This window comes from Trematomus bernacchii, unplaced genomic scaffold (assembly GCF_902827165.1).
Source record: "Trematomus bernacchii unplaced genomic scaffold, fTreBer1.1, whole genome shotgun sequence".
In the NCBI taxonomy this organism is placed as follows: Eukaryota; Metazoa; Chordata; class Actinopteri; order Perciformes; family Nototheniidae; genus Trematomus; species Trematomus bernacchii.
In genome coordinates, this window is record NW_022987584.1 from 824,258 (window position 1) to 838,272 (window position 14,015).

The following is a 14,015-nucleotide window of genomic DNA, read 5'->3' on the forward strand; positions in this document are numbered from 1 at the left end:
CATATTGGTGCACATTGTAGCAGAAACCACAAATATCAACAACAGAGGCAAAGTCCTTCGGCGGGACTCGATGACGTAGCATCCTTGAAATAGTGGAGGAGCCTTCCTTGACATTGAGAAACACCCTCTGTTGCTGTTTCTGCGTCAAAGTGATAAACTAAGAGGATGCTGAGCTCCAGCAGACGGGATGTTACCATTACTGTCTTCTCTCTGGTACCGACACTAACGTTAAACTTCACCCGTTAATCCCCGTTATCCGTTAAAATGAAGAGATTAGGTGACCGATAAAAGCTAAGCTAACGGTTAGCCTGTTTTAGTGACTCTTTATAAAGCTTATAGTCAGCGGTGTAAAGAAACTAAAGTACTTTTTAACTCAGAAATCAGCTTTAATTGGTTTATTTGTATGTGTACAGACTTGCTGCTGTTTTTATTTAATCATGTTTGTACTTTTTCCCACCTTTTAAAAATTACAAAATTGGTGCTTTAACATACAATTATTTCACATTTTGGGAAAAATAAAGAACTATTTATCTTTTTACTGAGCGTACACTAAATGAGAAGAGCACGAGTTGTGGTAATAAGTAGAAATAAAAGGGGGTTGGGTGATTATTGGAAGTACATTTACTCAAGTACTGTACTTAAATACAATTTTGATATATTTATTTTATTTAGTATTTACATTGTATGCTACTGTGTACTTCTACTCCACTACATGTATTTAATACCTTTAGTTACTTCACCAGCTTTGAGAACACGTTAATGATCAATCATTATAAAACATATCATATATATTATTCTGAAATGGACCAATCTGCACAATGACTACTTTTAGTGTACTTTAACTATATTTTGATGAGAATACTTTTATGCATCAATCATTATAATCAGACTGTAGTTACTCCTGGTGAGCCTGTTTTAGCTTTTCTTTCAAATTAATCTTAAATGAAAATAAAAAGGTTACTTTAATAACCCTTATTTACTGGGGGATAATTAAGGCTGAAGTGTTTCCATCTCAGCAGCAGCATGGTAAGCAAGGCACTGGACACTATGTGGAAATAAAAACAGTAGAACAATGAACAAATATAAAATATAAACATTTAAAACATTTAAATATATATAATTACATTTATTTATTTTATTTAATTTATTTAATTTATTTTATTCGAGGAGTCGAGGAGTCAGAGGTTATTATACTCAAAACATATAGAGGTATTTCTGTCTTTCTGCTTAAAGTTTCTCAAACTATATGTTGAATATTTCTTCCTGTTTAAGTTTAGGTACTTCATAATGAACATTTAGTTTTGATAATTACACCAACAGATAACGCATGATATCTGCTAGAGGCGTGGAACAAATCTAAAGATAACCATGAAAGCTGCACAATTTGGAAAAAGAGAACGAATGCAGTCATTTTTTACTGATTTTCAATATCAGAGGAAATCTCAGTTTTTGCATCATTATTCTCAACATCATAGAAAATGTACTAAAGTTATCATTGTGTGATTTTTTTAAGAGGTTCTGTAAACTAACAAGGTTTTTTAATTAAGTCTGTAGAATACCTCATTCAGATATTTCACATATTTTGTCTTCACTGCTATTTGGATATAGCATGAGTCAATATTGATATTTAGATAACACGTTGGTTAATTCTGCAGCTGTAGTTACAATTATAACCATTTACTTGAATCAGTCAAACTCTATCACTCTGCTGGATAATGAAGTAAAAAGATATGATTCTAAACTGTATTGAAGTAAACATGTATTATTTTGAATTGTATTTTAGTGAACATGTATTGTTTGAACTGTTTTAAGTAATCACATATATAGATATTATATTCTCACTTACAACTCACTGACCCAGAGATCCTGTTACACACACATACACCTCCTTCACTAAGCACACACACACATATTCTTTTCAAGGTTCTTTCTGGGCATCATTATATTTGTGTGCAATGTTTAATTGTCTGAGAAGGAATAGTTTATGTGAAAGATCCCATGGGAAAGTAAGGGAGTGGATATCGGGGCAGAGATAAGATTGACTAGGAATATGTGGGCGGGACTAAGGGACAATGACTGACTACAAAGGAGCAGCGGGGGGTGCTGCGGGAGTGTCTGCGTGCGCATCTCTCCCAGATGAGCTGAACAGTTTTTTTGCACGCTTTGAGAGCAGCCAGGCTGTGGAGGTACAGAGGGACCAGGAGCTACACTGCCCTTTTGTTTTAAATAGGGCAGATGTGTGTAAATCCTTTAAAAGGGTTAACCCACACAAGGCTCCTGGACCTGATGGCATCCCTGGCCGTGTTCTCAGGGTGTGTGCAGTTCAGCTGGCAGAGGTGTTCACAGACATCTTCAACAGGTCCCTGCTGCAGTCTGTAGTCCCCACATGTCTTAAACACTCCACCATCATTCCTGTCCCCAAAAAGACAATAATCACCTGCCCCAACGACTACCGCCCATTAGCACTCACCTCCATCATAATGAAGTGCTTTGAGCGGTTAGTCAAATTATTCATCACCTCCTCCCTCCCTGAATCTCTGGACCCCCTGCAGTTTGCCTACAGAGCAAACAGGTCCACAGACGACGCCATAGCCCTCACCCTCCACACTGCCCTCTCACACCTGGACCCGAAGAACAGGAACACATATGTGAGAATGCTGTTCATTGACTACAGTTCAGCATTCAACACCATTGTGCCCTCCAAGCTGGCCATCAAGCTCAGAGACCTCGGGCTCAACAGCGCCCTCTGTGACTGGATCCTGAACTTCCTGACGGGCAGACCCCAGGCAGTGCGGGTGGGAAACATCACATCCTCCACCCTGATTCTCAACACCGGTGCCCCTCAAGGCTGCGTGCTCAGCCCTCTCCTCTACTCCCTGTTCACCCACGACTGCGTGGCCACACACAGCTCCAACACCATCGTGAAGTTTGCTGATGACACGACCGTCATCGGCCAGATCACAGACGATGACGAGACGGCGTACAGAGAGGAGGTCGAAAACCTGACATCTTGGTGCCAGGAGAACAACCTCCATCTCAACATCAGCAAAACAAAGGAGCTGATTGTGGACTACAGGAAGCAGCAGGGGGAGGGACACGCCCCCATCGCCATCAATGGGACTACGGTGGAGAGAGTCAAAAGCTTCAGGTTCCTTGGGGTCCACATCACTGAGGACCTGACATGGTCTCTTCACACCACCACCATCACCAAGAAAGCTCGACAGCGGCTCTTCTTCCTCCGCAGGCTGAGGAGGTTCAAAATGGATTCCAGGATACTCTGCAACTTCTACAGGTGCACGATAGAGAGTATCCTCACTGGCAGCATGACGGCCTGGTACGGCAGCTGCACCGACCTCGATCGTAAGGCTTTACAGAGGGTGGTGAAAACTGCACAGCACATCACCAGGACGGAGCTGCCATCCATGGAGGACCTTTACTCCCAGCGGCTCAGGAAGAAATCACTACGGATTGTCAAAGACCCCCATCACCCCAGCCACAAACTGTTCTTTCTGTTGCCGTCTGGCAGACGTTACCGCAGCATCCGGGCAAGGACAAGAAGATTCGGAGACAGTTTCTTCCCGCGGGCAGTGAGACTGTTAAAAAATTGAACTGTTGAAACAACTTCAAACATTCATCTGCTACTCAGTAATATGTATCTAATACCTAATATATATATATCATTCCAATAACTTGTATATAGACTCATACTGCACTATTCCACATCATAACTTTATTTCATTTTTATAACTATTATTATTTTTGTATTGCTCTTGCTCTTATTGTTATTATGTTATGTTATTATGTTGCATTGTTGGAGAAGCCTGTGACATAAGATTTTCAACTGCATAATTACTCTGTAGCTATGTCAGATTGACAATAAAGAACCTTGAACCTTGAACCTTGACTTTGCCCTTGAGGAACTTCAGAATCTCACGTTCTGGTCAGAACTCTGATTCGCTGTATTGAACCCGACCAGAAGTGAATCCAACCAGTAAAAACACCTGGGGGATGTGAGCAGCTCACACAGCTCCTCCTCACGGACTCTCTAATTCGCTTCGGAGTAAAATGGGAAGGAAGAAGTAAACACATCTCCGCCCCAAAATATGAATATGAATACTGTTGTTTTTGTATGTAAAATGCTTTCTTGTTTGATGAGTGGTCCCGATACCTGTGTCCGCATCGCATCACAAACCTGAAGTCCATGCTTCTTGTTTGCTGAGTGGTTGGTCCCGATACCTGTATCCGCATCGCATCACAAACCTGAAGTCCGGAGTACTCTGTAAAACTTGTATACGTGTTTTGTTTCCTACCAGTAAACTCAGATAATTGTTATAACTTTTGATTCCGGTGTTTTCAATTCCTTTCTTTATTAAATAGAGATCAGCCTCATCCAACGAACGGCGTGTAGCAGAGGGGGGGGCTCTCAGCCACCACCCTAGGTGTTCTGCTCCAACAATAACCCAGTTTCTCCTGAGGTTAGCGTGACAGAAGCTAACGAGCTAAAGGGTTTATCAGTGTCTCCATACTGCTGTGAACTTTATTCTGGGATCGGTTTTATTTTAGAAGTTTGACTCAGACTCCAATAACTCCCTGCAGCTCGTCTGACGGTGACTCCCAGCAGCTCTCAGGTATTCAGAGGAGAACGTGTCTCTCTGAGATGTGAGGACGCCTCTGATGGATGGCCGACCCCCCCTCTGATGATTTCTACAAAGATGGCGTCTCCATCAGGACTGAGTCTGATGGTCACATGACCCTCCACCATGTTTCCAGGTCTGATGAAGTGTTTTAACAATCTGTCATTTTTTCCCTCTGTACTTTTATAAAATGTTTAAGTAACAGAACTTTGATTAAAATACTTTTTTTTAACGTAACAGTACTTTGGCTTCAATAAAATGTCTTTAAATCCTTTTCTACGTCACAAGCATTATTATATTTCGTAACTCTGAGGCTTTGGTCTGTTAGCATTAGCAGCTAATGCTCAGTACAGAGAACACATGTGCACAATATACAATAAACACAAGAAATAATTATATATAAAATAAGAACTTCAGTGTCCAGATGTAACAAAATCAGAAACGGGTTTATTGCAGGTTCACACATACGAGGAATTTGACTTGATGTCGTAAAATATAAAAAAAGAATCTCCATATAAAACTACAAATCTAATATAAAACAAAGAATACCTAACACAGTACAAAGCAAGCTTTACATTGACAGATTTAGGCACTTTCATGTTCGATATGTTCTCAAAGGTAAGTACATTTACCTAAATAACATGTATTTCAAGTATATATATATATTGGTGTATTTCAAATAAGTAATAAGATAAGATAAAATAGTACTTTATTGATCCCAAATTGGGAAATTGTTTAAATATAATATAGTAGTAATAGTACTTCAACTTAAATACAATGTATTCATAGTAACAGTACTTTTAATTAAACAAAATGTGTTTTAAGTGCAGTTACTATGGTAACATGTATTTTAAGTACTTTTTCCTGAGTCCAATATATAAACCCTAAATACTCAGAACGGTCTCTTTGGAGTTGTTATTTGTTCAGAAGCAGTTGATGGAGGACAGTCGGGTGTTAGAGGTGCGTGAGTGATCAGTGCTTTACTCACTTACTGTAAAAGCAACACGCTCCTCTGAACTCGGCAAAGGACCACTTTTAGGTTTTGGAAAAACCAAACGTCTAAGAGCAAAACCACCAACAACAACAACAACAAGACAAACCAGTAACAAAACAACTCCCCACCAAGGTATTGTACTGTGCTTTTGCTCCAGTTCTTCCTTCGTGGGACCTGAGGACAGAAACAGAGAGCAGTGAGGAAACGACTGGACCCCCCCTCATGTTGGAGAACAGCTGATCATGAAGGTGATGAAGAACAGAATCTGTTTCCTCTCCAGTCTCATGTCAGACATTATCTACCGATCACAGAGCATCAACATCATCTTTAAACATGCCAATGGAGGAACTCTTCAGGAGAAACACCAACTCACCTTCAGAGACGATCAGATGGACGGAGCGCAACAGTTCTTTTGGCATGGTGGGAATTGTAACCCAACACTGGTACGTTCCCGTGTCGTTGACGGTGACGCTCATCAGGACAACAGAAACGTCTCCGTTCTTCATCTCTGGATCTTTCAGCTCAACACGACCGTGATAACGTGGATCCTGGTATTTTTCATACGGCCTGTTTTCTCTGACGAAGAAGACAGCATGACCCTTCAGGTCAGGTCTTTCCCACTTTATCTTTGTGATGTCAGCATCTGTGGGACTGTTGCACTGAAGAGTGACGTCTTCTCCAGGCTTTGCCCTCACCTCTCCTGGATCTGGAGAAAAGCAGAAAGGAGAAAGTCACCAACATTTCTTTAACAGTGATCAGCTCACCTCGAACGGTCCTTAGAATATTCTGCTAGTTTGAGCACAAAATCTATTGTTTTACAGGTCACATCTCTTCCACTATACATTCAGATATATAATATGTATTTCATGTGCTACACATATACTCGTATGGTAGTACTCATACTGTGATCGCCCTCTGTATAATGTGTACTACACATATACTCGTATGGTAGTATTCATACTGTGATCACCCTCTGTATAATGTGTGATACACATATACTCGTATGGTAGTATTCATACTGTGATCACCCTCTGTATAATGTGTGCAACACATATACTCGTATGGTAGTATTCATACTGTGATCACCCTGTGTATAATGTGTGCTACACATATACTCGTATGGCAGTATTCATACTGTGATTGCCCTCTGTATAATGTGTACTACATATACTTGTATGGTAGTACTCATACTGTGATCGCCCTCTGCATAATGTGTGCTACACATATACTCGTATGGTAGTATTCATATTGTGATCACCCTCTGTATAATGTGTGATACACATATACTCGTATGGTAGTATTCATACTGTGATCACCCTCTGTATAATGTGTGCTACACATATACTCGTATGGTAGTACTCATACTGTGATCACCCTCTGTATAATGTGTGCTACACATATACTCGTATGGTAGTATTCATACTGTGATCACCCTCTGTATAATGTGTGCTACACATATACTTGTATGGTAGTATTCATACTGTGATCACCCTCTGTATAATGTGTGCTACACATATACTCGTATGGTAGTATTCATACTGTGATCGCCCTCTGTATAATGTGTGCTACACATATACTCGTATGGTAGTACTCATACTGTGATCACCCTCTGTATAATGTGTGCTACATATATACTCGTATGGTAGTATTCATACTGTGATCACCCTCTGTATAATGTGTGCTACACATATACTCGTATGGTAGTACTCATACTGTGATCACCCTCTGTATAATGTGTGCTACATATATACTCGTATGGTAGTACTCATACTGTGATCACCCTCTGTATAATGTGTGCTACATATATACTCGTATGGTAGTACTCATACTGTGATCACCCTCTGTATAATGTGTGCTACACAGTAACTCAGTCCACTATCTCCCACTCCTGGGTGACTTCAGGGAACTGGAGTCTGGTTCTTCAAAATGCCTTTCCTCTGTTTTCACCACAGCTAAAGAACGAGAGCAGAACATTAGTCATTATTCACCTTTACTGACGATCAGATGGATGGACTGCACCGGCACTTTTCTCTTCCTTCGGCTATTGGAGGAGGTTCTAACCTCACACTCGTACGTTCCAGAGTCATCGTAGTCAACGTTCTTCAGGACAACAGAAGCATCTCCGTTCTTCATCTGTGGATCTTTCAGTTCAACACGACCACGATAATGTGGATCCTGGTTGGTTTCATTCAGCCTGTTATCGCTGAAGAAGAAGACGTACTCATCCTTCAGCCCAGGTCTGCTCCACACCAACTTTGTGACATTAGCATCTGTCTGACTGTGACACGGAAGAGTGACGTCTCCTCCAGGCTTTGCCTTCAAAGCTACAGAAAAACAGAAAGTCAAAAGTCAGCAGCATTTCTTTAACGGTGATCAGCTCAACCTGCACATTTCTACTTCCTGTTTGAAACGGCACAGCTCTTAAACTTTAAAGTCTGATATACTTCACATACTTTGTTCTTTAACTTAAGATGTTGAATGCAGGACTATCACTTGTAAATTCATTTTAAGTTTAATTCCTTTATTCGTCCGACAAAGGGAAAAAAGCCATGCACATGGGGGGGGGGGGGTCCGGTGCCTTGCTCAAGGCACCACGGCAGGGCAGGAGGTGAACTGGGACCTCTCCAAGTAGCAGTCCACACTCCATATTAAGGTCTGTTCAGGGACTTGAACCGGCGACCCTATGGCTCCCAGTCCCTACTGACTGAGCCCCTGCCAGGCGGCTGCACGTCGGTGTTACAGCAGAGGATCAGAGCTCTGCTGGAGGAGGGCTCTATTTAGAAATGAGAAAGACTCTTGGCCTCCATTGGCTGGAGCGAGCAGGGAGTCAGTTTGTGTTTGTTCACTTTCAGCCAATCACAACTCTCCGTCTCAAATGACATCAGCAGTGTTTTGGAGGGGCGCAATGTACATTTGAATAAGCTCTAAAATGAAATGCTGTGAAATAGAAATGAAATACTTGTTATTATATATAGACCCAACAGTATGCAAACCAGTAGTAGTAATATATAGTACAACAATTTTGATAACAAATATGTATTTACCTCTGGACATGACATAACATTCAATGCACAGAGGTGTAAAGTAACTAAGTACATTTACTCAAATGCTGTACTTAAGTACAATTTAGAGGTACTTGTACTTTACTTGAGTAATATGCTACTTCTACTCCACTACAGTTCAGAGGTAAATGGTGTACTTTTCCTCCACTACATGTATTTAATCCCTTTAGTTACTTCACAGATGTGGATGAATGATGTGAAATATAATCAAGTGTTAAATCAGACTTTAGTTCCACCTGGAGTAAATCCACAAGCTACCCTGCAGTATACAAAGTCATTATAGTATATTAGTACTTGAGTATAACACACACACACACACACACACACACACACACACACACACACACACACACACACACACACACACACACACACACACACACACACACACACACACACACACACACACACACACACACACACACACACACACACACACACACACACACACACACACACCTCACCTCCTGCAGCCACAGAGCCAATAATCCAGAGGAACATGAAGACATGTTGGGCAGATATTAGAGTCGCCATGGCGGAGCGAGTGAGTCTGAACATGTTTCCTTGTTAACCGGCAGCCAGAGGGAGGAAGAGCAGGGCGGGAGAGGAGGGAGGTCACGTGTGTCGTTTATCAAACCCACTTCCGCATAGAGTGGCGAAGTCCCTCCCCTTCCGGTGGACCTCCATGGGACCTTATTTCGGAAAAGTTATGTATTGAAGTGAATGGAGAGAGAAAGATTATCTTTCGATCCCGTTTGAATTGTGCCACGAATTACACATATGATGTTTGTCAATTTAAAAGATAATTTTGCAAGTCAAAAAAAAAAAAATGTGTGGTAAAACTGTGAAGTAACACATTTGTTTGTGTGAAACGCTCAATGAACTACATCTCTGGTCAACAACACACGTCACCAAAATGGCCGTCACTACTGTCTTGTCAACAAAACGATTGACTATCCTCACTATCACCACAATGAAACACGTCCTGAAGAATGTCATGCAAAGCTGCCTGCCTGCCTTCCTTTGATTCTCTCTGAACTGCCTGGTCGTTTTAATGTTTAATGTCAACCATTTGTGCAGATAGCATGAAGTAGAGAAGATTGCCGATGCTAACGTTAGCGTTAGCATTTCTCCCCAGGGCTTAAATGGTGTATTATAGAATGATCACACCGGTGACAGTACTCTTCAAAGGGTTCACGAAATATGACTACTACTCTTACTGTTTAACATTTTGGGTTACTTAATGTTACTTCATGTTAAGGCTAATAAAAATGACAAGGCTGTAATGCTAACTAACATGCTAGCTACTAGCTAGGTAGCTAACTTGATCCACACACTCCTCTTTCATCAGACGGGAAGCGAAAGAACGAGCAAGACCCATTGCTGGTATAATAACAACCTGGTACTAAGCACACAGGCATCTTGTGAAAGTTATCTTATCTTAGCCAGCGCCATATAGATAGATTCTATCTATATGGTGCTGATCGTATATATACGGTATTATACGTATATCGTAGTGTCTCAATTGTGACATCACTTACGCGACTCTGGGATTTGTAGTCTTTCTAGTTGCGTATTTTTCATAGTCTTATATTTCAACAGTTTTAAGACAAACTGTGACTTTTTTGACATGGAAATGATTTTTTAAGATTGACAAACATCATATGTGTAATTCATGGCACAATTCAAACGGGATCGAAAGATAAGTTTTCTCTCTCCATTGACTTCAATGCATAATTTTTCCGAAATAAGGTCCCATTACCCGGAAGTAAGTGGGCGTGACTTCGCCACTCTATTAGCTCTCTGCTTCTTCTTCTTCTTCTTCTTATTTTCTTTAATGGCGAATCGCTTCCACTTGGAGCATATATCGCCACCTACTGTTGATTTATTAAATGTTTATACTAAATCCTTGTCCTCAGACCAGTGCTTTTGAGGAATTTGAAGATCAACTTGTTTGCTTCATTTCTTGATTTACTTTCGTATATTGACTTGAAATCCATGTCCTTGATGTTGAGTTGTTCCAGTGCAGTTTTCAGAATGAGTCTTTGTCTGTTATAATCCGGGCAGCTAAAAAATACATGATGTATTGTCTCTGGTTGTTGGCAACCATCACAATTGCCATTTGGATGTTTTCCAATCAGATGCAGTGATGAGTTTAAGCTCTCTGCTTACTGCGTCATGGGAGTTTAAAGAGATCCGCGTTAAGAACTCTGGAGTAAAACGGGGGGTTACGTATTGTAACCCTAGTTATATAAACACAGGCGGAGCCCTCTACTGGACTCTATGGGTACTACCTTATCCCGCGTGCATTCTCCCACTGAGACTTCTATAGACGTAGCCGGCCCAGGGCGGGCCTACCTGAATGCGCGCGCATCACACCGTATAAAAGGAGGCCTCGCCTCCTGACTGCTATCCTATACCTCTCTTCAGCGAGCGGAACAGGACAGACAGTGCCCTGAGTAGAGGGCTCCGCCTGTGTTTATATAACTAGGGTTACAATACGTAACCCCCCGTTATATCTCTCACAGGCTCCGCCCTCTACTGGACTCTATGGGTACAGTGGGTGGAGCCCTGATGTATATGTCGTCCAACACCAATCCACCCTACTGCCCCTGACCGGCTTTTCTGATCAGCAGCTGCTGCCCCCCCCTCTCCTTTAACCCGGTTGTGACCGAGGAGAATTCTGGGCTGCGGCTGACAGAGCACACCCTGCTGCGCTTGCCTCGCAGAAGGTGTGCTCAAAAAACAGTGCCGGGGGACGCCCCCCCCCCCCCCCCCCCCCCCGCCCCTAGACGGATGGGGAGAGCCTCCTCGGCCCCGTATGGGCTTACTACGCACCTGCCTTCCTGAATCCCTAAGGATAACAGGGAGAGCGCCAGCGCCCATGCCTCACACTCAAGCACTGACCCCCTGCAGAGTGTGAGAGGACTAAAAATGTGGGGGGGCTATCCTCCCCCCGCCTCTCGGCAGGAGGGGGGCAGCCCCTCCGCCCGTAACGGGCCAGCGCGCCTCTTGCCTATCCCGGGACCCTCAGAGGGCCCAGGAAAGGTGAAGGCGCATCACGTCCGGGGAGGGGGTCAGATGCCAACTGACCCACAACCCCCCCCTCCCCTACAAATGCTGTGTTGCCCCAGCAAGCACAGACGAGGAGAAAGAGCCAGACATGTCCAAGAGATAAAACCTTATAAAGGGGCCTGGCGTCGACCAAGACGCCGCTGTGCATATATCCTCCACACTGTTGAATAAGGCTGTTGACACAGCTACAGCCCGTGTGGAGTGCGCACGAATCCCCGTGGGGCAGGCTCTCCCTGCCAGGCGTTTCTTGGACAGAGCTTTCCCGATCACCCCGCCCCCGAAGCAACAGCTGTTCGGTGCGTCTAAGGGCAGCCGTGCGCTCTACATAGCATGCTAGCGCACGCACCGGGCAGAGGAGGTGCAGTTTAGCCTCCCTGGCCCCACCATGGGGGGGGAGACTAAAACCCCCTAACTGAATAGCCCTCGACCTGAACGCACTCCTTAGGTTTTTAGGTACAAAGGAGGGGTTCGGTCAAAGTGTCGCGCCGCTCTGGTCACCCCGAATTAGTAAACAACTCGGGTGCACCGACAGAGCAGTTAACTCGGACACTCTTTTGGCTGACGTTAAGGCAAGAAGCAAAGCTGTTTTCCACGACAATGCTTTCAGAGAGGAGAGCTCCAGAGGCTCAAATAGTCCCGAGGCCAGAGCCTCGAGCACTAGGGGCAGGTCCCACTGCGGGGTGGAGACGTGCACTACAGGGCGCAGTCTCCTAACCCCCTGTAAAAACCGCGACATCAGTGGTTGACTAAAGGCTGACTTGCCACCAAATCCCTCATGACAGGACGAGATGGCTGCTGCATACACCTTCACTGTGGAATGTGAACAACGATCTGATGCGCCGGTGAAGATGGCCGCATCATCTTTGTGCTCCTCTCCAACTTTGCCCATTTTCGTATTTTGTACATATTTATTTTACTTTTGCCGTTTTACTTTTAACATGGTTCGCAACATGCTAGCCGACCGCACTCTGCCATACACTATAGCAGAGAGGAACTTCTTCAATTGCGAAACTTCGTGGACAATAATAACCCTCCGACAATGGAGATTCACCATGGCTACCTGTTGCTGTTCTACCTGAGAGACGCAAGAAGAAGACAAAGCGCGGGTGCCGGGCTGCTGGTCAGACTGAGGAAACGAGAGAATCGACCCCCTCTTCCGAGTATTCTTCTGGCTAATGTTCAGTCCATTGAAAATGAGCTAGATGAACTCAGAAGCCGGATTGCTTTTCAACGGGACATTTTTCGTCAGGACCGGACTGCTACCTCGGGGAAAAGTAAGGGAAGCGGTGTGTGTGTAATGAATAACAACAACTGGTGCTCAGATGTGAAGATTATTTCATCGGACTGTTCCTCTCATCTAGAGCACCTCATGATCTCATGCCGGGCCTTCCATCTGCCGAGGGAATTCACATCTGTTGTGATAACAGCAGTGTATATCCCCCCGCAGCCGCTCGCCGACAACAACACGGCACTCGATCAGCTGTTTGGGATTATTGATAAGACCGAGACTTCACGGCCAGATGCGGCGTTCGTTGTGGCCGGAGATTTCAACACCGCCAACATGAAGAAGGTTTTGCCAAAATATTACCAACATATCAACTTCCCGACGCGCGGGGGAAACATACTGGACCATGTTTATTCCCCTTTTCGACATGGATATAAGGCTCTCCCTCGCCCTCCCTTCGGCAAATCAGACCATATCTCACTACTGTTGTTGCCTGCTTACAAGCAGAAACTTAAAAGGGACAGACCGATAACAAGGACAGTACAACGATGGAGCGAGGAGTCAGATTCAGCACTGCAGGATTGCTTTGCATCCACGGATTGGAGTGTGTTTGAGGACAATAACATCAACACACACACGGACACTGTCATCTGCTACATTGGGAAATGCATCGATGACGTGGTACCGAAGGTTTCTGTACGGACATTCCCAAATCAAAAGCCCCTGGATCCACTCGCACGCAGAGCTGGAGATTTGGAGGAGTACAGGAAGTCTAGGTATGATCTCCGGAGAGCAATTAAAAATGCAAAGAGACAGTACAAAGAAAAGGTGGAATCTGACTTCAAAGGCTGTAACACTAGGAATATGTGGGCGGGACTAAGGACAATGACTGACTACAAAGGAGCAGCGGGGGGTGCTGCGGGAGTGTCTGCGTGCGCATCTCTCCCAGATGAGCTGAAACAGTTTTTTTGCACGCTTTGAGAGCAGCCAGGCTGTGGAGGTACAGAGGGACCAGGAGCTACACT

At 43.8% G+C, this 14,015-nt stretch overlaps 1 protein-coding gene across 1 annotated transcript; it reads right to left on the reverse strand.

Annotated features, from left to right (window-relative positions):
• Positions 1–5,392: 5,392 nt before the first annotated feature.
• Positions 5,393–9,291, reverse strand: LOC117480809 (CD226 antigen-like). Its single transcript, XM_034128291.1, has 4 exons — positions 9,155–9,291; positions 7,617–7,952; positions 6,002–6,334; positions 5,393–5,802 (listed from the first exon to the last, which is right to left on the reverse strand). The coding sequence occupies exons 1-4, from the start codon at positions 9,246–9,248 to the stop codon at positions 5,615–5,617; spliced, it is 951 nt and encodes a 316-aa protein (XP_033984182.1). The 5' UTR covers positions 9,249–9,291; the 3' UTR covers positions 5,393–5,614.
• Positions 9,292–14,015: the final 4,724 nt, after the last annotated feature.